Source organism: Cricetulus griseus, chromosome 2 (genome assembly GCF_003668045.3).
Source record: "Cricetulus griseus strain 17A/GY chromosome 2, alternate assembly CriGri-PICRH-1.0, whole genome shotgun sequence".
NCBI lineage: Eukaryota > Metazoa > Chordata > Mammalia > Rodentia > Cricetidae > Cricetulus > Cricetulus griseus.
This window is the reverse complement of record NC_048595.1, coordinates 403004914-403030245: the sequence shown is the minus strand read 5'-3', so window position 1 is coordinate 403030245 and position 25332 is coordinate 403004914. Positions and strand designations below refer to the sequence as shown.

Sequence of the window (25332 nt, the reverse complement as noted above, 5' to 3'; positions counted from 1 at the left end):
GTTTTAGCTTGATATATAAATAATAATGGTTATACTTATGTGCTGTTTGAGGAATTTCCATAGTTAAAAGAGGAAGGGCAATAATTAGATAGATGAGAGCTGAGGTAGAGTCTACGAGTTGAGAACTGGAGACATCTGTGGCCTGGGCTCAACAATCCCTGTGTTAATTAGTTACTAATTCTGCCTGACATTTTCTTTTAAATTCATAGCAACACATTCCTGAGCAGTTCCAAGTTCTCAGTTACAATGTGACAAGCTAGAAGTAGAGAATAGAATATAAGTGAAAGACTCTTAAAACCACAAAGGAAATTATCAATATAGCATGTTTTATCTTTATCAGAATTGTAAAATTTCCTTGTAGTCTTGAAGTGTATTGATGTTCTGATTTGGGCAATGTTGTCAGTTGACCATGTCCTAGCACAGTGCCCAGAACAAGCACATTTGCCTACACGGGGCAAATATAATGTAACTTACAGGTGTTGACCACAAAGGACATAGGTACTGATTAAAGGACGTTGTTGGTTGACATGTTTATGGCCATAATTATTAAATTTTAAGCTTAATGCACAGCATAAGAAAATACATGGATGTTGAAGTGTTTTCTTAATGAAATCCTTAAACGGTTAATAATTTACAAATGACTGAAGTAAGTGGCAAAGCCTATGAAGAAACTTAGAAAATTGTAATGAAAATTAAGAGCATCCTATACAGAACCCTGTTTAGCTAACACACAGCACAAAGAGTCTGGCATTGTTCTAAGTTCTGTATCTCACTGGTTAAAATGAGAATGGGAACAATGTAAAGTTGTGAATAACGTGGACAATGTGGAGCATACAGAGCAGAGGTACAGTGAGCAGTCAGCATAAACAGAAATGGGGGTCTTCACATATGCTCTATTTCTAGCATTTGCTGTATTTAGTGCTTGCTCTTTTCAGTGTCATTCACCAAATCTGAGAAAGACCTCAGCTACATCTTTAGGTAGCAACTTTGGAGTTTCATTGGTCTCATTAAATGCTGCACGTGAAAATAATGATGTAACTAGTTTTATTTAATGAAATAGGCTAAGAAATGTGTCAAATATTCGTTTCAAAATTACTGAAATGTTCTAATAACTTGATCATGATTTTATGATTATTAGTGCCAATAAAGCAGTGCTGAGCCTCCAGGGAGAGTAGGTGTCCTGTAATGCTGGGAAGGCCCAAGCACAATACGGATTGCTGATGGAAACTGCCCGCCTATAGCAGGCCAAGCTCACCTGTCAGAGATGCCTGTGTAGTTCTGTCTACCAAATTCGTCTGAAACTGTGAGGCTTGGGGCTTCCTTCCAGCTCACATGCTGAAACAAATTGTTGTGGAATATAAGATAATGTAACACTTAATTGCTTTGTAATATTTGTGTGTTGCACTTTGAATTTTTAACCACATGCTAAGGCATTTTCCCCTTACTTTTCTAGGGAGTTGGTCTTTCAGTTCATGGACGATTCCGAGTGGCTACTGAAAGGTCCCTCTTTGCAATGCCAGAAACAGGAATAGGTAAAAACGCCGAAAGCTTTTTGTAATTACTTTTGAATCACATTCCTTTACTACATTTCAGATATTTTATACATATGGAGCCAAAAGATTCCATGTGAGATACAATGAAAGAACTCAAAAAAAAAAAAAAAACAACTTTATATTAGCTCAGTAATTAATCACATATAAGAATATTTATCTGAAGATATTAGTACCAGTAGTTAATCTTGGTAAGGAAAAATATGCCCACATTTCCATCTGCGAAACTTTATGAGTTTCATAGGTCAGCATTCCTGGTTTGTGTTAAAGAGAGCTACTCCCGCAGGGTTTTTCTTGAAAAGACTCTTGTTTCTTCACCATTGTCTCTGGCCCATGTCGGTGTTGCCCATGCTGCTCTCCTGTTAGTATAATACCATCTTGTTTGCTGTTGCCTCATGGTGCTCTTGAAACCAGGTATTGATAGCCAAACCACTTTACCCCCACCTCCAAGTGGTTTGGGTTATAAAGATCATTTGTATTTCTGTAAAAAAAAAAAAAAATTAGTTTGTAAGTTCCAACAAAAAATGCCTTCTGTTGTTGTATTTGGCAAGTTTGCAGTCTGATCAATTTAGGCAAAGTTAACTTGTTTCATGGTTGTGTTGTATGTGTTTGTGTGTGGGCACGTGTACTAAGTGCCTGTGCATGGTAGGTGTCTTTCTCTGTTGTTCTCCTCCTTAGTTTTTGAGTCATGGTCATTCATTGACTCTGAAGCTGGCCCATGTAACTACATTGTTGGTCCAGCAAGCTTCATGGCTCCTCTTGTGTCTGCCTTGCTGGCTCTGGGATTGCAGGCATGTGCCACCACAACCAACCCTATACAGTGTCTAAACTCTAGTACTCATGCTTCCATGGCAAACACTTTACTTTGTAAATCATCTCCTCAGCCCTAAAGGCAATAAAATGGTGTCTTTGGAACAAGTCAGTGTTACAGTTTTAATTATCCAAAGTTGATAGTTTTCAGTGTCTTACACATATTTTACCAGAATTGTGTCCATTTCCTATTGCTTGCTATGGTAGATAGTGTTTTTCATTTTTTAATTGAAAATATTTTCAGACAATATATTTTGATCATGTTTTTCCTCTCCCAAACCCTCCCTGCATCCTTATCACCTCACTTTATGTTCTCTCTCTCTCTCTCTCTCTCTCTCTCTCTCTCTCTCTCTCTCTCTCTCTCTGTCTCTCTCTTCCATTCAAAAAAAACAAGAGACAAAACTGAAAACGAAACAAAAAACATCCCTCCATACAAAAACCCCAAACCCAAAAGCAAAACAAACAACTAAAGACCAATAAGAAAAAAAAAAAAAAGCTAAACCAAAGGAAAATGAAGCAAAAGTTCACAAAAATGCCAGAGTTCATTCTGTGATGGGCAGCCACTCCTGCACATCGGTCTGCCCTGGAGTGAGGATGATGTTCCTAGTGACACTCCTGTGGAGAAAGCTGCTGTTCGCTTTCCTAGCAGGTCTCAGTTGTGGATGGCTTTTGGTTGTGTTCACTTGCCCCTCTCAGTGCTGAGACCCTATGCAGCTTAATCCTATGCCAGTCTTGTGCATGTTGCTGTAGTCTCCCTGAGTTCATGTATGTCCTGATCCTACGCCAGTCTTTTGCATCTTGCTATAGTCTCTCCGTGTTGATGTGTGCCTGTGTCATCAGTCCTGCTGTGGCTGGAAGCCTGTCTTTCCTTGGAGTCATCCACACCTCTGCTCCTTAACAGTCTTTGTACCTTACAGATCTTTCTTCCTTACAGATCCCTGAGCATTGAGGGAGAAGGGTTTGATAAAGACATCCCATTTAGGACTGAATGCTCCAAAGTCTCTCTCACTCTGTACTTTTGTCTTCTTCCTTGGGAGTCCTTTCCTCCTCCCTAGTCCTTTAGTAGGTACCTAACCTCTGTGATTATTCAGATTGTAATCCAGATATCAAAAGCTTAAAAGCTAGCATCCACATATAAGAGAAAATAGTATTTGTCTTTTTGGCTCAGAATGATTTTTTTTCTAGCTCTAGTGTGTAAATGTACCACATTTTCATGATCTGTTCATCAGTTGATGGGCATTTAGGTATTCCAGTTTCTGACTATTATGAACTTGGCAGCAATGAACATGGTTGAGCAAATGTCCTTGTGGTAGGATGGAGAGTCCTTTAGGTATATGCTGAAGAGTGATATCCTTAGAACCTGAGGTAGATCGATTCCCACCTTCCTGAGGAATCACCACACTGATTTTCACAGTGACTGTACAAGGTTGCACTCCCACCATCAATGAGTGTTTCCCTTACCCAACACCCTCGCCAGCATGAACTGTCATTTGTTTTATTGATCTTGGCCATTCTGACTGGTAAAAGATAGAATCTCAAAGTAGTTTTAATTTGCATTTTCCTAATGGCTAAGGATGTTGAACATTTCTCTTAAATGTGTCTCAGCCTTTTGTGTTTCACCTTTTGAGAACTCTATACTTATTAGTTTTGCACCTTATTTTTTTAGCTGGGTTGTTTGTTTTATCGATGTTTAGTTTTTTGTTTGTTTGTTTTTTGCTTTTGGTGTTTTGTTTTTAGTTCTTTATATATTCTAGATACTAACCCTCTATCAAATATATAGTTGATGAAGTTTTTTCCCATTCTATAGGCTGATACTTTGCCTGAGTAATGGTATCCTTTGCCACACAGAAGCTTTTCAATTTCCTGAGGTTCCCATTTATTGTTGATCTTAGTGCCTCTGCTCTCGGTGTCCTGTTCAGAAATTCCTTTGCCAATGCTATTCTCCACTTTTTCTTGTATCAGATTCTGGGTATATGGTATCAGGTTGATGTCCTGGATCTATTTGAATTTGAGTTTTGTGCAGAGTGATAGGGATCAATTCACATTTTTTTTTTTTACATGCAGCCATCCACGCTTGACCAGAATTGTTTGTTGAAGATGCTGCCTTTTCTGTGATACAACTTGAAATCTGGGGTGGCAATACCTTCACAGTTCTTTTATTATTCAGGATTGTTTTAGCTAATCCTGTGTGTGTGTGTGTGTGTGTGTGTGTGTGTGTGTGTTTGTATGAAGTTACAATTTTTTATTAATTTTTATAAAGAATTGATGGAATTTTCATGGGGATTGCATTGAATCTGTAGATTGTTTTTGGCAGGATGGCCATATTTACTATATTAAGCCTACTGATCCATGAGTATTAGGAGATCTTTCTATCTTTTGATGTCTTCTTTCTTCAGTGTCTTAAAGTTTTTATTATATAAGTTTTTCACTTCTTTGGTTAGAGTTATCTCAAGATATTTTTGTTTTGAGGCTATTGTGAAAGGTCCTGTTTCCTTTATTTTTTTCTTTTTCAGTATGTTTGACATTTGTATCTAGGAAGTCTACTCATTTGTGTGTGTTAATTTTGTATCCTGCTACTTTGCTAAAGTGTTTAATCAGCTATGAAAGTTATCCTGGTGGAATTTTTAGCATCATTATGTAGCCAATCTTAATACCTGCAAATAAAGATACTTTAACTTCTTTTTCAACTTGTATCCCTTTGATCCTTGAGTTGTTTTGTTACTCTAGTCAAGAATTCCAGTTCTATATTGAGTAGGTATGGAGAGAGTGGACAACCTTGTCTTTTTCCTTATTTTAATGGTATGTTCCCTAGGTAAGTTGATGTTGGCTGTGGGCTTGCAGTAAATTGCCTTTATTGGTAGGTATGGTCCATGTGTTGCGAGTCTCTCAATCCTGCATCTCTGGGATAAAGACAAGTTGATCATGATAGATATTTGCTTGGATTTGGTTTGGGAGTATTTTACTGAGAATTTTTGTATTTATATTCATAAGGGTATTGGTCCATTTTAGTTAGATCTTTGTGTCATTTAGGTATTGGGGTATTAGTGACTTAATAAAAAGAACTAGAAAATGAACCTTCAGTTTCTATTTTGTGGAATAATTTGAAGAATATTTGTATTGATTCTTCTTTGAGGGATGAGTATAATTCTGTGCTGAATCCATCTGGCTCCCTGGGTTTTGCTGTTGTTGGGCAATTTAATTAATTGCTTTTATTTCACTAGGGTTATGGGGTCATTACAGATTACTTATTTTATGTTGACTTAGTTTTGGTAGGTCATTTATATCAAGAAATTCATCTATTTCTTTTATATTCTCCAGTTGGGTGGAATACAAATTTTTAAAATTATTCTTGTGGTTCTATGAATTTCCTTGGTGTCTGTTATTATGTCTTCCTTTTCATCTCTAATTTTATTCTATTGGATCTTCTTTTAGTTGATTTGGGTATGGGTTTGTCAGTCTTGTTGGTTATTCTCAAAGAACCAACTCTGTTTCATTGATTCTTTGTATTGATTTTGTTGTTATTGTTGTTTTTATTTCATCCCTGAGTTTATTTCCTCCCATCTACTTTTGGGATATTATTTCTTCTTGTTTCTCTCGAGCTTTTAGGTGTGTTGTTAAGTTACTAATATGAGAATCCTCCACTCTTTTGTCAATGTGAGGAACATGCTGAAGAATGGACTTTGGGTTTTGTCAGATATTTGTTTCTGTGTCTATTGAGATGATCATTAGCTCTTTCTTTTTCTTTTAGTTTGTTAGTAGTAAATTATTTTGTTTGTTTTTTATGTACAAATTTCCCTATGATACATCTTCCTCTGATATTTGTAAACCTTTTAATATGTTATTTGTTTTGATTTGCTGAAACTTTATTTGTAACTTTTGTAGCTCTGATTATGAGGCATTTGCAGTGTGATTTGCAATGACTTTTCTTTGTGTGAGTATGGTAATTTTTTTTTTCTTTCTGGAAGAGCTTGTGTAGAATTGGTATCATCTCATGTAGAATACACCAGTAAAGCCACCTAGGCTGGTAGTTTTCTCTTTTTTGAGAAAGTTTGTAATCATAGATTCAAAGCCTCTGGTACATGTTTGGCTAGTCAGCCTATCTTCTTGTACAAGCATTGGTAGGTTGAATCTTTTTTTTTTTTAAAGATTTTATTTATTTATTTATGTACACAACATTCTGCTTCCATGTATATCTTCACACCAGAAGAAGGCACCAACTCTCATAATGGATGGTTGTGAGCCACCATGTGGTTGCTGGGAATTGAACTCAGGACCTTTGGAAGAGCAGTCAATGCTCTTAACCTCTGAGCCATCTCTCCAGAACCCGGTAGGTTGAATCTTTAAAGGAATTTTTGCAATCTATTAGTATAATGCTGCTCATGATATTATAATATGTATAGACTCTGTAGTGTTTTCTGTCCCTCTCATTCTTGATTAATTTTGTCTATTCTGTTTTTCCCCATATCATTCTAATTTGAAGTTTATCAGTTATATTGGTCATAAATCAGAATTTGGCTTTTACTTAATTGGTTTTGGCTAAGATGTTTATTATTTTCAACTACTTTAGTTTTCATTCACTGCTTTATTTTTCTAGTCTTGTCAGATAAAAGCAGGTTAATTGGCTTTTTTAAAAACCACTTTTATGTACACATTTAGTAGAAAGTGTACCTCAAATATTTCACTCTGATCTCTTGCCAGGCTAGTCCTGTATGGTGAGATACTCTCCTCTATTCCTGGGCAGCTGCTCCTGGTTGGCCCCATGATCATAAGAATGCACAGTTGATGCTCTAGTTCCAGAGTGTTGTGCTGCTCAGTGGGTTGTGTGTGACGTGCACTTCAACTCACATGGTGGCACTGACTTCAATGTTTTCCAGCAGATTTGGTCTACAGCTCCACTGTGAGCCAAGGGGCACCTACACTTTAAATGTGCTGTTACACCATCTTCTAGGTTACATGTTTCCTATGAAAAAAATCATTTCATCCTATTTTTGTTTCAATAATCTTAATAAATATGTGTACTTCTCTTGGCATTAAGACTTTCTCTTGACCAATTGTCGTAGGCTATTTGGTCACAATATTTATTGGTACAGTTCTCTTCGTCTTTCATGTGTATGTGTGTATCTGGCTACTTAGATTCTTTCAAATTTGAATTTTTTTTTTTACAATTGTTTCTTCAAATATTTTTCTCACTCATTCCTATTTCAGATAAAACTTTTTTTTTTTTTTTTTTTTTGGTTTTTCAAGACAGGGTTTCCCTGTGGCTTTGGAGCCTGTCCTGGAACGAGCTCTTGTAGACCAGGCTGGTCTTGAACTCACAGAGATCCACCTGCCTCTGCCTCCCGAGTGCTGGGATTAAAGGCGTACACCACCAACAGATACAACTTTTGTACTTAATGTTAGATGTTTTGTTTGTGTGTATGTGTGTGTGTGTGTGTATGTGTGTGTGTATGAGTGCCTGAGTGTGTGTGTCCTCTGTGTGTGTGTGTGTGTGTGTGTGTGTGTGTGTGTGTGTGTGCACATGTGGCTGTGTGTATGTTTGTGGTATGTGTATTTGTGTGTGTGTGTGTGTGTACATGTGGCTGTGTGTATGTTTGTGGTATGTGTGTTTATGTTTGTAGCATGTGTATTTGAGTGTGTGTGTGTGTGTGTGTGTGTGTGTGTGTGTGTGTGTGTGTGTGTGTTGGGGATTGAAACTTAAGGCCTCACATTGCTAGGCAAGTGCTCTACCACTGAGGAAATAGGTCCAGCCCTTTATTTCATAAACTGAGACATGTTGTAAGTTACTCAGGGAAGACAGTAGCTCATTCTGTAGCCCACACAGGCCTTAAACCTGTGATCCTTCTACACCTGCCTGTTTCTGCTTGTGCATCTGTAGCCATAATTACACACCTATATGCTAAACCCTGTTCTTTGTTCATTTTCAGTTATTGTCTCTTCTATATTTTCATTTAGTTTCTATTTCTGTATTTAAATTTCTTCTTCTGCAGTCTAATCTGCCCTTAGCATTTGTAAATATTTTTCAGTCTGTGCATTCATCTCAGTTTTCATCTATGGAAATATGATTTGAGTTGTAAAATATAACTTCTCTGTGTCTAATTTTTTTGAACATATGAACAATTTTTTTTAATGATCAGATCAGGGTAACTGATAGATCCATTACCTTTACTTTCTCCATTTTTTTATTTAAATTAGAAACAAAATTGTTTTACATGTCAATCCCAGTTCCCTCTCCCCCTTCTCCTCCCCTGCCCCCCACTAACACCCTACCTGTCCCATACCTTTTCTGCTCCCCAGGGAGAGTGAGGCCTTTCATGGGGCATCTTCAGAGTCTGTCATATCCTTTGGAATAGGGCCTAGGCCCTCCCCTGTGTTTCTAGGCTGAGGGAGTATCCCTCTGTGTGAAATGGGCTTCCAAAGTCCATTCCTATGCTAGGGATAAGTACTGATCTACTACAAGAGGCCCCATAGATTTCCGAGGCCTCCTCATTGACACCCACATTCATGGGTCTGGATCAGTTCCATGCTGGTTTCCCAGTGATCAGTCTGGGGGCCAAGAGCTCCCCCTCATTCAGGTCAGCTGTTTCTGTGGGTTTCTCTGGCCTGGTCTTGACCCCTTTGCTCATCACTCCTCTTTCTCTGCAACTGGATTCCAGTTCAGTTCAGTGTTTAGCTGTGGGTGTCTGCTTCTACTTCCATCAGCTGCTGGGTGAAGGCTCTAGGATAGCATATAAGTTAGTCATCAATCTCATTATCAGGGGAGGGCATTTAAGGTAGCCTCTCCACTGTCACTTAGATGGTTAGTTGGTGTCATCCTTGTTTATCTCTGGACATTTCCCTACCGCCTGATTTCTCTTTAAACCTATACTGGCTTCCTCTCTGATGGTATCTCTTATTTTGCTCTCCTCTATTCTTCCCCCTACATGAACTTCCTGCTCCTTATGTCCTCAAATTCTTACATTTATGTTAGTTCCAATTGATTGAGTCTCACTGTGCATTATATTTATGTATCCTGCCATATTAGATGTCTACTAGTTTATTTTTTCTCTTTGAGATAGGGTCTATGTAAGCTAGACTGGCCTTGAACTCAGAGATCCACCTACTTCTGCCTCCCAAGTGCTAGGACTGAAGGCATGTACTACTAGATGACTAGTGTGTTGGATAGTTTATGTCAACATGATACAAGCTAAAGTCATCCAAGAAGAGGGAACCTCAATTAAGAAAATGCTTCCATAAAATAAGACCTTAGGCAAGCCTGTAGGAGGACGTTTTCCTAATTAGTGATTGATGGGAGAGGGCTGAGCCCATTATGGGTGGTGCCATCCCTGGGCTGGTCGTTCTGAATTATATAAGAAAGCAGGCTGAGTAAGCCTAAGTAAGAAGGTGCCTTGGCAAAGATACATCTTTACCGTTTACAAAAGGATTATTCCACAACACCCAAAGCTCCATCTCTAAATAATAGTTACATTGTGGGCTGAGGCTTCAACATATATATTTTGGGATACAATTATGTTAATAGCCAAAGTAATCGCATACAGATGTTACTTAAAGCCACAGGAGTCAAGGGAACAGAGCACAGGTGGGCATCCTGACAGCAAGTGTAGTTTCTGCAGCACTCAGAGATCAAGCTACACAGAGACCTGATGGAAAGAAGCACTCATTGTGTGTCAGAGGCTGGACCATGCCATGTGGGATAAGGGCATGTTTCAGGACAAGAGGGTCTCCTGTGTTCAGAATGCCACCATCGAGGCTCTGATCAGGAGGTGAGATGAGAAGACACTGGAGTGGCTAGGGCAGAGCATGATTTCAAGAGATTCACCTAAAAATGTGGGTGGACATTTTTGAATGGGTTAGGGTGGTGTTCTAATCTAATAGAAAACAGCCACTGAAAATTTTTTTAAGAAATGTGAATCAAGAGTCTGATCAGAATTTATGTTTAAAAAAAATCACAATTTCTGGACATGGTAATCCATACCTGTAATCCCAGTGCTGGGGAGGCTGCAGGCTGAGGAAAGAGACCACGAGTTCAATGCCACTTGGGCTACTCTTCAAGGCTCTCTCTCTCAAGTTAACAATAGGAAAAAATGTACTGTGCTTTCTGCTTGGAAAGAAGCTATTTTGATAGTTGTACTGGCTGTCATTCTTTTTTTTTTTTTTCCCCCACACCTGGCTGTCATTCTTTAGGTACTGTCACCTTTTGTCTTTGAGACAGGTTCTCCTTACTGACCTGACCTTGCTCAAGCTAGTCATGTGACCCTGGTACCTCTCTGTCTTCCTTGTCCAGCTTTGGGATTGCATTTTAAACACGAGTTCTAGGTGTCAAACTCCAGTCCTCACTGAGCCATCTATCACCCAATACTGCATACTCCTAATATACAAGATATTGTACAGTCAAATATTGTACTTACTCCTGTAGCAATGAGATACAAAGAATTTGAAAAATGTCCAAAATAAGTTAATGGTTTATAACATTTCTTGTGATTTGAGTTGACTGTATAGCACACAATAATTGTAGTACAGATTGGCAGTCTATAAAAATGGCTGTATGATATAAGAGCCTAACTCCACCTTCTGTTTGAATTACTCTTTTTGTTGTGCTTAATTAATTACAGGGCTATTTCCTGATGTGGGCGGAGGTTATTTCTTGCCAAGACTTCAAGGAAAGCTGGGTTACTTCCTTGCACTGACAGGGTTCAGATTGAAAGGAAGAGATGTGCACAGAGCAGGGATCGCCACACACTTTGTAGATTCGGAGAAGGTAACTATTTGGGTGTTTGCTGGAGTGGTTGAGATAACACGTCTTTGGTGAGTATGAGAATTTATTACATAGAGCTGTGTGACCTTGGAGGAAATACTAAAGCGCCCCCCCTCCTCCTTCACCTTCCCTTCCCTCCTCCATTCTGTCCCACATCACAAGGGCTCAGGCTCCTTTGTTTGCTGTCTTATCCATCCTTGAGGGGCAGCATTTGCTGTGTATATGCATGTAGCTGCAGTCTGTCTCTTTCAGGGGTTATGTGAAGGGAGCATAGATTTTAAGATAAGGATCCTAAGAGGTTAAAAGCTTTCTGCCTCTGTAAAGTTTCATGTCTTGTTTCCTTTTAGTTGCACAAGTTAGAGGAAGAGTTGTTGGCCTTGAAGTCCCCAGCAGCAGAAGATATTGCAGGTGTCTTAGAAAGCTACCATGCAGAGGTAAGTAGGTTTTCCATCACAGGAAGGTAAAGTACTCACACAGTGAGTGCTGGTTGAAGGCTGTAGACAATGCTACTCATACAGTGAGTGGATGGTGAGTGTTGGGTCACGGTTGTAGAAAGTGCACTGAGGATCATTTACTTTAAGGCTTGGTGGGAGGACCAGAGCCTCAGTGTTGGGCTAGCCATCTGATACCTGCTCTCCTCCTGTGCAACTTCACAGCTTATCTATTAACTTACATGCTCAGCCTTGGAGGGAGCTTTTACAAAAGCTTTTCAATGCTCTGTGGCATTTCTATGACAGAGGTTCAATGTTCAGACTATTTGTGGAGCTGCTAAAGTGAAATGCTAATAATAAAATATGCTGCAATGTTCAATTTCTTACTTGTGTCACCTGGGTTTTCTTATAAAGGCCAAGAATAGAAAGTGGGGAGATAGTTACCCAGTCAGTAAAGTGCGTGCTGCACAAGCACATCAGGACTTGAATTTGATCCTTAGCACCCACTAATGGGAGCTTTTTATAAAGCTAGATGTGGCACATTTGTAAACCCAACTCTGGGAAGGTGGAGACAGGCATGTCCCCTGAGGTTTGTTGACCAGCCAGCCTGGCCTAGGTTAAATGGTGAGCTCTAAGTGCTAATGAGATCGCATTTAAAGAGGAATGACATTGCCAGGTGGTGGTGGCACAGGCCTTTAATCCCAGCACTGGGGAGGCTGACACAGGCGGATCTCTGAGGCCAGCCTGGTCTCAGCCAAGACTACACAGAGAAACTGTCTCAAAAAAACAAAAAAAAAAAAAAAAAGAGGAATGTCATGCATGCAGGAATGCACAAATACAGAAAGCCAAGAATCCTTAATAATCATGATTGAATACATGCATCTCCTAATATTTTAACTGCTGTTGTAGTAAAGGAAGAAAAAGAGCATAGATTGGTGAAGTCAAATAAAATGAAAGGAAACAAAGTAGAAGTGAGATAGCAATACAATGGCGCTTCAAAGAGGAAGGCACTAACTTAGAGGTTAGATTATGAGATCATCCTCCAGTGTGGGAAGCAGCTGGAGCAAGCTGAATCCTGTGGAGAGTCCTTTAAGGAACCATGAACCTCTGAAGACCTGCACAGTGGGCAGGGGCATAGCACAGTGGTGGAGTGCTTGCTCAGCATGGGCAAGGCTGTTTCTTCAGCACTGCAAAAAAAGAAGGACTAGAGTAGGAGAGAAGAAGAACTGAGAAAAAGACAAGGTGGTATAGTCAGTTAGAGAGACCTAGAGGTGGGACAGAGGCAGGGATCCTGGTGTGGAGAAGGAAAAATATCAAAAAATGTCTTGCAAGTTTTAATAAGTGCAGTTAGACCCCCAAAAGTCCAGAACGTTTAGCCAAGGGGCAGGACTGGGTGGGGTGCTATAGCGGAGGGAAAGGGAGTATGCTAAGTGGGAAGACCTGTAGTACCTTTGAGGGACAGGATTGCAGAACCAGTGTCTGCTATCCTTCTCCCAAGCACTGGCACTCAGGGAGCTCCTGATACAGGTCCCTGCCTGATCCTCGGAATGCACCATTCAGTTGCCAGCTGTGGTAGACATGTCATACAACTCACTGAAGTCAACAGGACCTTCCAGGGTATCAGACCTTCTTAAGTATCGGAATGGAGAAACACGGTATACAGGCTTTAAAGCGATAGGTTGATTGGGGTTCAGTGTTGAACAGCTGTATAATAGGACTGCCTGTACAGTGGTGTCAGTAAGAGTAGCTCATCCAAAATGCAGGCTCAATTGCTCATTCCTGTGATCCAGCCTTACCTTCCAATAAAGTATGTGTTCTCTACTGTAAGAATGACTTTGGTAAATTGGCATTTCTTTATAAGAAGGTACCTGAATTATGTCATGTGAGATATGGGTTAATAAAAGAGAGACTAACTAGAAATATACACAGGTGAGCTCCCATTGGGAACAGCCATAAAGGCTGAGGACTGAATACTGTAGTTGGCTTGCACTTGTGGTTGACTTCCTGAGGTCCCTTTTGCCCTCTGAAGGTAGAGCCATGCACTGGGCATTTCTAGCTCTGATGGAGATTGACATGGTGTTCTCAGGTCTTATGTCCTAGACTCTCATCCTTAGATTCATAGAAATATTTAGATGGTAAGAAATAAATAAAGATTTTCTTTTGCCTTTGGCAATTTCAAGAGCTTATCTGGAGTTCTGCAGATTGTCTGAATTTTGAACATATGGTGGCAGTTATTTATGAGAGTGTTAAATGTAATTTGAATGAAAGTGATAATCTGTCATAAAGTGTATCATTAAATGTGATGAACTTTTAAAGAATTTTTTAAAAAGATTTGAGTCACTTCAGAGTACTTCTTTTCAAACAGTCCAAGATGGATCAAGACAAATCTGTCATATTTGAGGAACACGTGGACAAAATAAACAGGTACTTAACACAAGATACCGATCATACTGTCTTTTGGAAGGCTCTATTAAGTCAGATCTGCTCCCCTTGTCATTATATTGTTTGATAGTGCTCCATAGTTTGAGGTGGGTAGTTCCCTGCTTTCATTTTCATTTACCTTTGAAAGTAAGGTCTCACCTACTCTTCCAAGAGGAAATACTCATTGCTGTCCTCTCCCATGCTCACTCATTGATACAAAATACCTCTTTTAAAAGTTAGAAAGGTCAGAGGATAATGGAATTACCTTACTTTTTGTTTTCACAATGTCATCTTCCCAGAAGGGATTATTAAACTACTCAGCAAAAGGCTTTGTGTGTGATCTGAGAACCTAGCTAATTGGCCCAAGGAAAGAACAGGAGGAAGACGACTGGGAGATAGTACTGCTGTCTCTGTTTTGAAGCATCAGGTTTTTGTAGTTTAGACACGTATTCAAATGTAATTACCAGCAATGCATGAATGCAAATGAGAAGCCAAGATTAGGCTTTATTTCTCACTAGCAATGATAGATTATAAATGCTCCTACCCAGGGAAGTGCACTTCCTCCCTTGCAAAGCACATTGAAAGTAATCATGTTGACATGGGGCTTAGGGAAAGCCAGTGCCCAGGTTTATTGGTGTATTGGAAATGGAAATTACTTGTGCAGTGGTGAAATTGTGTTTCTTTTATATATATATAGATGTTTTTCAGCCAATACTGTGGAACAAATTATTGAAAACTTACGGCAGGATGGTTCACCATTTGCCATAGAACAACTGAAGGTAATGCACAAATCCTTTGTGGACATCTTGGGAAGGGGAGCGAGCCTGTCTGAGGGTTGTCAGTGTTCTATGATAGTGTCCTAAGAAAACTCTGAAAGCAGTTCTTCTAAACGTTGGCTATACCCAAATTTCATGTCTACCTGCTGGCTTTTGAGAACCAAGCGAAGCTGGTTTTATGTCCTTTGAGTATAACAGAGAAGGACTTTAGTGGCAGTATTGCATTTCTAAATGTCCCTTTGTCTTGTGGGAGACACACATAGAAATGTTTTTATTAGAAGGGTTGAGTCACTGAAGAATAGTCACCTGGTGATAATATATGACAGTGGTGATTTAGCCAATAAATAATGTTTAATATGTAAGATGGTCTTCTTTAAGCAATTTATAAAGAAGTGATACTGTTTAAGCTGGCATGCCTTCATTTTCTGTCACTGCTAGTTTCAAGTAGTAGTGTTCCTCAGAGTTAGCAGCACTTTGGACTCTCTACACATAACTGGTAAAAGTGGAAGGAAAACCATTTGCGGGGTAGTGTTGTATACACTGGGACTTGATACCCTTGGGCCTATCATGGGATTGACTGTGAAACTTGAAGTATTTCAGAATTCTAGGCAGAGGAAAGAAAAGGTATGCTTCTTCATACTTGAAATGTGTTTGAGCTTGTTTTTATCTGTGTAGATTAATCCACATTGTGCTGCACAGAAGTAGGTTGGATGTTCATTTTCATTTTGGCATGACATTCTGTTGCATGACATATCACATTGACTTTTTCTGCTGTTATGCATCTGGGATTACTTGCAGGTTTTTACTGTAAGAATTGATGATGTGGCCCTGAACATTTGTATATATGTCTTATGATAATAATACAGATTCATATATCTGTTGGGTATATACCCACAAGTAGTATTATAAAACCTACCTGCTTTGTGTACACACATATTCATTATTCTAAATACTCTTTCAATAAGGTTGTTTCTGATTGTATTTGAGCACTGGTTGGATCCACAATCTTAACAATATATGATATCATTTCTTTTTTTATTTTGGTCATTTAAGAGCACATAAAATAACATTGCATTGTGGTTTTAATTTGCATTTCCATGATAACTAATGACATCAAATGTCATTTGATATATTTATGGACCATATGGATAACTTTTCATGTGAAGTATCTTTTAAATATTCATCATATTATTGATTTGTAAAATTTATCTGTTTTGGATATAAGTCCTTCAGTTGGCATATGTTTTGAATACATCTTTCTCCTTTATCATTTGCCTTCTCTTTCTTTTCTGGATTCTACATGAAGAACAAAAAAGTTAATAGTAATCCCAGTTGCCTTTCCCCCTTTATTGTTTCTTCCTTAGGCCCTTTTAATAGACTTATTGGCTACCCTTGAAAACTTTCAGATAATAAAATATGTTGTATATGAAGGCATCAGGACCCTTGATATCTTTCAAAGAGAAAAGTCAATGTTACATTTTACATCTAGAGTGTTCTAGCTCCTGTGAGTTTGATGACCCCTAGCAGGACTCAAGACTCAGCATGTAGTGAAAACACGCAAAGAAAAACCAAAGGGAAGGCACATGGAGGTCTGGAGAAAACCAGACTTCCAGGTGGAATTTCACAATGTCTACCTATTCCCTCAGCGCGTCAGTGAAACATGATTCACTGACATGACTCAGCAACAAGACTGTCAGTGGGGACTAGTCACTCCCCTAGCACAGCAGAATTCCAGTCTCCTTAAGGAAAGCTCACAGTGATTCTTCTGCACATATGATGTGCTTTTTCCTTTATTTAGTCCTAAATTCATTTCAGTAATGTTGCAGTTTTCTTTATAGAGACTTACATTTGTATATTTTTCATTGGCTTTATTACTAGATTGTGATGTTTTTGATGCCTTTGAAAATGGTATCATTTAAAAGTTAATTTTTTGTTTGTTGAGATATAGAAGTCAAATTGAACCAGAAAGCTGTATATATACCTTGTACCTTATATCCAGAACTTGGCTAAATTCATTATGGAAATATTTATAGTTTATAGATTACTTTGAATTTCTTGTGGATTTAATTTTATCTTCCCTTCTCTTTTTCTTCTATCTTCTTCATCTGCCTCCTTTCCATTTTCCTATTAACCCCATCCTACCATACCCTGCTGCCCATCTTCTTACATTGGCTTATACCACCAGCATCATTTGATGGAAATGATAAGAGCTACTTATATCGTCTTCCTATCCTGGGGAAAGCTTTTAAGAACACCAAAGTTGCTATTGCTGTTATATATCTTTTTTTTTAAGATTTTATTTATTTAATATGTATACAACATTCTGCTTCCATGTATATCTACACACCAGAAGAGGGCACCAGATCTCATAATGGATGGTTGTGAGCCACCATGTGGTTGCTGGGAATTGAACTCAGGACCTCTGGAAGAGCAGTCAGTGCTCTTAACCTCTGAGCCATCTCTCCAGCCCGCTGTTATATATCTTAAGGACATTCTTTATCAGTCTTGCCTTGTTGCCTACAAGGATTTTTTTTTTTTTTTTTTTTTTTTTTTTTTTTTTTTTTTGTTTTTCGAGACAGGGCTTCTCTGGGTAGCTTTGGAGCCTATCCTGGCACTCGCTCTGGAGACCAGGCTGGCCTCGAACTCACAAAGATCCGCCTGCCTCTGCCTCCCGAGTACTGGGATTAAAGGTGTGTGCCACCAACGCCCGGCTGCCTACAAGGATTTTTTATAATTATTGTTCTAAGATAAAATGAGAATTTATCATTTTTCTGTATCTGTTAGGATGATCATATGATTTTAACATTTTCTCTGTTAGTATGTTTGATTATAATAGTTTTGTCCACCCTAGTGTTTGGGATTAAATCCTAGACCTGTGTGTACTAGCCAGGGGTTCTACCAGTGAACCAAAGCATATTGTAACTGTTTCTCCTCTGTGTTCTGAGAAATGTTAATTTACTCCCAATATGCAAAAATACCTACCTGTTCTTTCTTCTAAAAGCATTTTAGTTGTTTTCTGTGTTTGAATGAGAACATAGACTCATGTGTCTGAAGGCTTGGTCCCCAGTTATAGAACTGTTTGGAAAGAATTACAAAGGATAGCCTTGGAGTGGCTTTTGAAGTTTTAAAAGTCCATGCCATTCCCAGTTAACTTTCTCTGTGTCATACTTGTGGATCAAGGGTAAGCTCTCAGCCACTGCTCTGGCACAATGCCTGCCTGCCTACTGCCATGCTCCCCACCATAATGCTCATGGATGCTAATCCTTTGTAACTGTGAATCACAAATTAAATGCTTGCTTGTAGAGAAATGGAGTCATTAGATTCCAAGACAGGTTTGAAGGCCTGAGGGTATTGGTGTCTGAGCCCAAGCACTCAGGCAGAGAGACCCATTCTTGATGGAGTGGATGCTCTTCCCCACAATGGGAAGTCATTGCTTGGCTCAGTTCATGGATTCTATGCATCCTCATCCAGTAACATCATTACAGGGCAAGGAGAAAAATAGAATTAGGCTAGGAAACAATAAGAAGAAATCTAAAGCTTTCTCCTTGGGCTTTCTTAAGCTACAGTCCTTTGTGTTTCTCTTTACCATCAAAATTACAGACAGGTTTTAGTCACATCTATTTAATCCAAAATATGGTATCCCTCTCACCGTCATCTTCCTTGGACTTCTCTTTGGTGTCAAGGCTGTTACTTTGTACAGAAGAAGGAAGTGGGCTTTGGAGCTTTTAACCTTGAATTTGGATTCCAGGTTTCACTTGGACCAGTTTGCATTAGGCCCAGCTTCCTCATCCATGAAATGATCTTACTACCCCCTTTACAAAGTGGGATTAAACATGTTAAAGTACTTCTCTAACTTCTAAGGGAAATGTGCTTCATAAATTTCCCCTTCATAGCCTGGAGGGATGGCAGCAGTTAAGGGCACCCTTGCTTTTTTAGAGGATCCAGGTTCAATACCCAACACTGATACTCCTCCTCTAAGTGTGCAAGTACCATTCAGTAGTTCATAGGCCATGAAACAGCAGGTTCAGCAAGTGTCTTCCATTGTTTCCAGGCATGTAACAAGCAGGAGTAAATAGGACTTTAAGTGGCCTTTTTTATTAACTGGTAGCCAGCAGAGGGCATACATAAAGGGGAAGCACCCCCCCCTTTTTTTTAAATAAAACTGAGCAGTGAACTGTAGTGAAGTGCTGGGGAACGAGTGCTGGCTTGACCACCACAGGGGCTGTTAGGAAGGTGACTGTCTCTGGAGACTAGAAAAGCAGAAGGGGGCTGTGTTTAAACATGCCTTTTAGCATAGTGACGTGCTCTCAAGTGCTTCCCTGAGATAATGTAGGTCCATTCTCACTAGAGGAAAGAAGGGGTATGTATGCCAGCAAACTGGTCCCTTTGTATGCCTGCCAAGTGTGGCACATGGTACATACATGTTGCTGTGCTGCTGTCCTCAGCCTCATTGCTTGCAGCCATCAAACAAGACCATGGAACAGAACTCCTATTAATAGGCACCAGAATGTGGACCAGTGTCCTGAAGGCCCTCACTCAGAAGTATTACCCTCTCAAGGGTGCAGCTCATAAAGGCGTTCTATCATGTCCTCTCTTCACCAGCACTGCGGTTGTGAGTAGGCTGCTGACACTTTTTCCTGTGTAGTAGTCAAGCACTAAGCTTCAGCAAGGGCTAAGTGAGATCCTGTCCTCTCCACTCTGTTCCTCGAGTGTGCATGGACAGACTTGAGGATGTTACAGAGGACACAGAACCTTCTACGTGAACAAGACCTGTACAAGACTGGACCTATCACCATTCTGTCATCAGTTGGGGAGGAGCTTCTGAGGCCCCACCACTCCTTGAGGAGTTATCAGTAGTTAATAGTTGCCAGGGAAGGGGAGTAGTATTCCTCAGTACTGTAGCCACTGGTAAATTACTGTGCTCAAGTCCTCCCCCCACCCCACCCCTACCCGTTATGCTCTGCATGCAGGCAGCCCTGACTAAATGCCTTTGTCCATTCAGATAAAGAAGAGGGGACATGTGGCTTGTTGGAAGAAGAGTGCTCAGTGGGGAATGGGGATAAAAAGAAACCAAGTAGACTATAATCAAGTAATACACATATGCAAAACTAAAAAAATCAAATTTAAAAAATACAGAATTTGAGATGAGAATTCTTTGAACCCAGTTTAAACCTTTGAGCCATTCAATCAATAATCAACCAGAAAAATGTATGTGCAGTTATAAAGGAGATTTTGGGTATGTGATGGCCTCTTGGATCAGCCAGGTGGTCGAAGTCATATGTGTGACTTGGAACACTAGTAATAGGATCTTTAAATTTAGAACAAGTCGCATGGCATTGTAGCTGGAGGATTAGGTATGGCATTCTTATTTTTTAATTCATATTAAAGGTTAGTCATGAGCTGTTTTCCATGTCCAGGTTTTTCAGTGAAGAGCCCACTTCAGTTAAGACACATCCAGATCACAGCTGCTACCTCCCTACTCCCTCCCTTTCCTATTTTCTTTTAGCACTTTCCCCACTAGCTGGGGTCAGAGCGGTCAGTAACTCCTTCCTTCCCTTCTTGGTTGCTCAGCTCTCTTTTCCTGCTTTGACATTTGTGAGGGATGTCCCTGCTATAATGTGTATTCTGCTTCTGTGTAATCTCAGCTTATGCCAGGCAAACTTAAATAAGGTTTATTTGATTAGACTCTAAGTTTACTGCATTTGTGGAGTGGTCTGTGTCATTGTTGTGGTGGGCTAGAATGTTGTTATTTCACGTTTTTGGCAGGGCTAAGCTGAGGCACAGTTTTTAATGAGTCTTTGGAATGTGAAGAAGTTCTAAAGCACAGTGTCACTCTGGCTTATATAGAATTTAACCAGGATATTACATACAGCAAAGGAGCAGTTGGGTAATGAGGAATATTTTTCCCCAAAGGTAATTAGTAAAATGTCTCCGACATCTCTGAAAATCACCCTGAGGCAGCTCCTGGAAGGCTCCTCAAAGACCTTGCAAGAGGTACTGACCATGGAATACCGGCTAACTCAAGCATGCATGGTAAGAATTTTATACTGAGTATTATTATTTTCTTGTTAGGAAATTCATTGTAGAACATGTAAAATTCAGACTAGAATAAACAAGTGGCAGACAGATAATCAAGGCCTAAAGGAGTTGGGTCAAAGTCCAAGAAAATGATGAGTCTTTAAAAATATCATGGAGAACATTCAGTTTCTATGGGCCAAACTCAGTATTATAGGCATTGAAGAAGAAAGCAGTTTAAAGGCATAGAAAATATTTTCAATAAAATCATGGAAAAATTTTTTTCAAATCTAGGGAGATGCCATTTAGGTGAACAACACATACAGAATACAAATGTGGCCAGAACAGATCCCCACATCATATACCACCAAAACACTAAAGGTACAGAGTGTGGAAAGGACAGTGAATGTTTCAAGAGAGACAGACCAAGTCACAAAGAAAGGTGGGTTATCAGAATAGCAGCAGAATTTGCAGTGCAGACCTTTAAAGTCAGACAGGCTTGGACCAGTGAAAGACCACAGATCCCAACACAGGCTCTTGACCCAGCAAATCTGTCTTTCATAATTGAAGACAAAAGAAAATGCCCCGCAACAAAAGCATGTGAAAGTAATCTGTGACCACCAAGCCACTTCAGACCCAAGAGAAAGATAAGCATAATAAGAGGTGGTGGGGGAAATTTCATGTTATGTCGGTGGTTACACAAGGGGGACTAAGAAAACAAACACCACAAAGCCAACAGTCTGACACATGTGACAATCAGGACACACCTGTCAGAAGTAACTGTCAGTGATTTCAGCTCCCTAGTCAAAGACATGGGTTAGCTGGTGGGACTTACAACAGGACCCCACATTCTGCTTCTTCCAAGAAACATAGGTCACTACCAAAGAGAGAGACAAGGTCAGGGTGAGAGAATGGCCACAGGTGTCCATTCCAAGCCAACAGTGAGGAGACAGGAATTATTGTCCTAATAGCTGACGAAAGAGACTTCAAATTAAAACTAATCTGAAGCCACAAAGAAGGTCACATCATACTTATCAGAAACAATCCATTGAGAGGTCATTATAGCTCTAAACATATATAACAAACTTGGCACATCTAATTTCATAAAGAAAATGTTACTAGACATAAAGCCAATGATTACCCCCAATACATTAGTAATGACTTCAATATCCCACTGTCATTAAAGGACACAACATCTAAAAATAATCTAAAAATAGTGGGACTAAACACCAGATGGGGCTGTTACCTGCAGAGCACTGAACCCACATACTTCCTTTTCCATAGCTTTCCCAAATTCCATATGGGATTTTCTCAAAAATAGGCTACATATTATGATACAAAACAAGTCTCAACAAATAAAGGAAAATTGGAGTAACTCCTTGTATTTTTTTCTGACTACAGTGGAATAAAGCTAAATATCAACAATGATAGAAAATATACAAGGTCTTAGAAGTTAAGGTAGACACTATTGAATAATAAATGGATCACTGAGGAGATAAAATAAATTACTAAAATTGAGAATAAAAACATAACACACCCAAATCTGTGTGAAACAGGACAATAGTAAGAGGAAAATTTATAATCAGTGAGTTGGTAAGCCACTTGAGAGTTAGAGTGCCATAAACTGGAGGGGAAATGCAACAGATGGACTGTGAAGAAATGAGAAGTATGTATGTATACAGCCTTCTCTTCTTGCAATGGAATCTAGGATGATGAGGTTTATTTGTAAGATGGAAGATATTAGATATCATTAGATAATATCTTTATGATATTAGATATCATAAAGGACTGGGAATTATCCAAAGAGAAAGGGGATTGCAGGTGTACTAATGGCACAAGATTGCAGCACATTGCAAGCACTGCACACTCAGTGTGCCCCTGTGTTAGGACAGGTTAAAATAGTCCCATGGTGAACTACTGATGTAGCCACCTTTATGAAGGGAACTACATTCAAGGCAACACAGTCACTGTTTGGTCGCCACAGGCACTTAAACCGCATGTCCTCAGCCACTTAGTCCTGTGGCCTCCAGCAGTGATGCCAGGGGAGAGATGTGGAATGGAATGCAGGCATGACTGGCCCTCCAAAGGGAGATATCCCCTCCCCCTCCTGGTTTGAAAGGGAGAGAAAAGCCTGGAGTCTGTATCAGCCTCAGAGAACCTGTGTGTGTGTGTGTGTGTGTGTGTGTGTGTGTGTGTGTGTGTGTGTGTGTGTGTGTGTGTGTTGCGGGGTCTCATGTCAGTGGAGGAGATAAAGTGAGTGAGTTAGAAGAAGTTGAGAAGGCAAAAATAGTTTTGAACATTACCTTGACAATGAGGAGAGGTCATGGATCATGGGCTGTTTTCTGTGCCTGTGAGACTTATGATTATAAATCGTGAATTATGAAATTCCTCACATTCCTATGATTTTTCAGTAGGTAGCTGAGGATGCAGCTAGTGTAGGGAATTTGTTGCAATAGTATAAAGGTTTGAGGGCTGAGAACATTTTCCAGACCAAGTGGCCATATCAGTGGCTTCATGAGACTGGTCTGGAGAAAGAGCACCAGAAAGGCAGCACAGGTGGGGTGAGCTATAGGCTGCACTGACCTGAGGAGGAGCTAAGATGTGCCTCAGTGGGCTTGCCTGAGCCAATGGATTTGGGAGGTGGTCTGAGGGGGGCTACCTGGAGGGGTGCAGTCTCTGAGTACCATGGTCAAGGTTGTAGCCATAGGAATGAAGGGCTGAGGTAGGTGGAAGAGCAAGGGACATAGGAAAAGGGTGCCAGAGTTACTCCACTCATTCTTGACTTTCTTTCAGGAAGGTCATGACTTTCATGAAGGCGTTAGAGCAGGTAAGTGACAGGTATCTGTACTCCCTTCTTGACTTTCAGGAAGAGGATTTGTGGATTCTCAGTTACCTTCAGTGGCTGTTTTAGTGTGTGTGTATCTCATATGGGAATGTGTCTCCAAAACCAATGTTTCGAATTCACATCTTGGCACTGTTCTCTGATGTGTATGTCAGACCCCATCTCTGTGCTCATGGGAACTGTTCTCTGATGCATGTGTCAGACCAGGCCCCCTCTGTTCACAGGGCCTACCCTATGAACTTGTCAACATGCCCCGCTGCTTTTGAAAGGGGTATCAATTCTTGACTAGAAGCCCTCAGCTGTTCCTCCTTCCCTGTACTGTCCCCTTATGAACGGGTAGTGTCTGCACCCACTGCCCACCTCCTGGTGTCTCAGCAGGTAGCATCACTGGAGAGCATGTATGTTATGTTTTCACTCATCTCAAGGCAGCACATTTAGAAAAAGCTTATGTTGTTTTCCTCTAGCAAACTTGTAGCCATTCCTTTTATGTGTAGTTCTTGTGTTCATAAAGAGCTGTTGTTCCATATATAAAATGAGTTGTTTCCTTCTGCATAAATTTTTCATGTCTTTTCCTGCCTCTGTCTCTCAAACATACCATACCCAGCCAATTTTCTTGTTTTTATTAATTATTTTAGTAGAGCACGAACACTGTGTGTGTGTGGGGTGTGTGTGTGTGTGTGTGTGTGTGTGTGTGTGTGTGTGTGTGTGTGTGTGGTAGTGTTACTGCTCTACCACTTACCTATATTCTTCAACCCCAGAAATACTTCTCTGAGTACAAGGTGATGTTTTCTACACCCTGAGACTTGGTAAATTTCTGTTGTTGTAGAATTCTCATTTGTAGTATGACGTATCATAACTAAGCATAAGGTGTAGGCCATTTTGGGAGACACGTGGGCTTGGGTCTGCATGGGTGGCTGTGTAATTAAAACAAGTGTGCATCTTTCCTATTAATTGCAGTTCTTCGTGCACACAGATCAGAATCCACTCTGGGGCATACTGCTTTAGAGTTGTTACCAAAGTATTTGTTAAATATTATCATGGTCCCTTTGCAAATGCAAGACATTTTTAGATGTTTTAGATAAATATTTTCAGTTACTTTATGAAAATGGAGTTGAAGTTAGTCAACATCAGAATGTTGAATCACAAAGCAAGTGCTTGGCAGGTGTGGTGGTGCCGCCTTTAATCCCAGGGCAGAGGCAGAGGCAGAGGCAGAGGCAGAGGCAGAGGCAGAGGCAGAGGCAGGCGGATCTCTGTGAGTTCCAGACCAGCCTGATCTACCAGACCAGCCATAACCATAGAGAGACCCTGTCTCCAAAACAATATAAAACCCATCAACAATAACAACAAAACCAAAGCAGTTGCTTATCAAACTACTTTTGTATCTAAAATTGAAAAAGGGCCTTCTACTGTGTAGTTCAGGCTAGTCTGAAACCTGTCATCTTGCTGCCTCAGCTTCCTGAGTGTTGGTATGACCAGGCCTAGCTGCATAGTGAGACAGCACAGTTGCCTCCTGTTTCAGCCTAGACTCTTAGTAGCATCTGCTGGAGTAAGACTGTTTTGTATTCTTGCTGCGATTTACAACTATAACACTGTGTCAGCAAATTAGGGAGATGATTGTTAAACATCCTTAATCTTAACATCTAGGATGAAGTCCCTTTTGGTTACAGAAGATAAAAGTGAACCCTGCCAGCAAAGCTAAGGGCTAGAAGCTCCCCTTCCCACGAGCCTAGCCTCC

At 40.0% G+C, this 25332-nt stretch overlaps 1 protein-coding gene across 7 annotated transcripts in view; it reads left to right on the top strand.

Moving 5' to 3' along the window:
* Hibch (3-hydroxyisobutyryl-CoA hydrolase) overlaps positions 1 to 25332 on the top strand; it is a 109970-nt gene that overhangs the window by 48914 nt on the left and 35724 nt on the right. For 6 of the 7 annotated variants that reach the window (XM_035440940.1, XM_027396840.2, XM_027396836.2 and 3 more), the window contains 7 exons: positions 1454 to 1532; positions 10970 to 11115; positions 11460 to 11546; positions 13909 to 13967; positions 14662 to 14743; positions 20654 to 20773; positions 23549 to 23582. In XM_035440940.1, the coding sequence (XP_035296831.1) occupies positions 1454 to 1532; positions 10970 to 11115; positions 11460 to 11546; positions 13909 to 13967; positions 14662 to 14743; positions 20654 to 20773; positions 23549 to 23582 (607 nt within the window). The remainder of the gene's footprint in view (positions 1 to 1453; positions 1533 to 10969; positions 11116 to 11459; positions 11547 to 13908; positions 13968 to 14661; positions 14744 to 20653; positions 20774 to 23548; positions 23583 to 25332) is intronic. The other variant, XM_035440942.1, reaches the window with a different exon arrangement.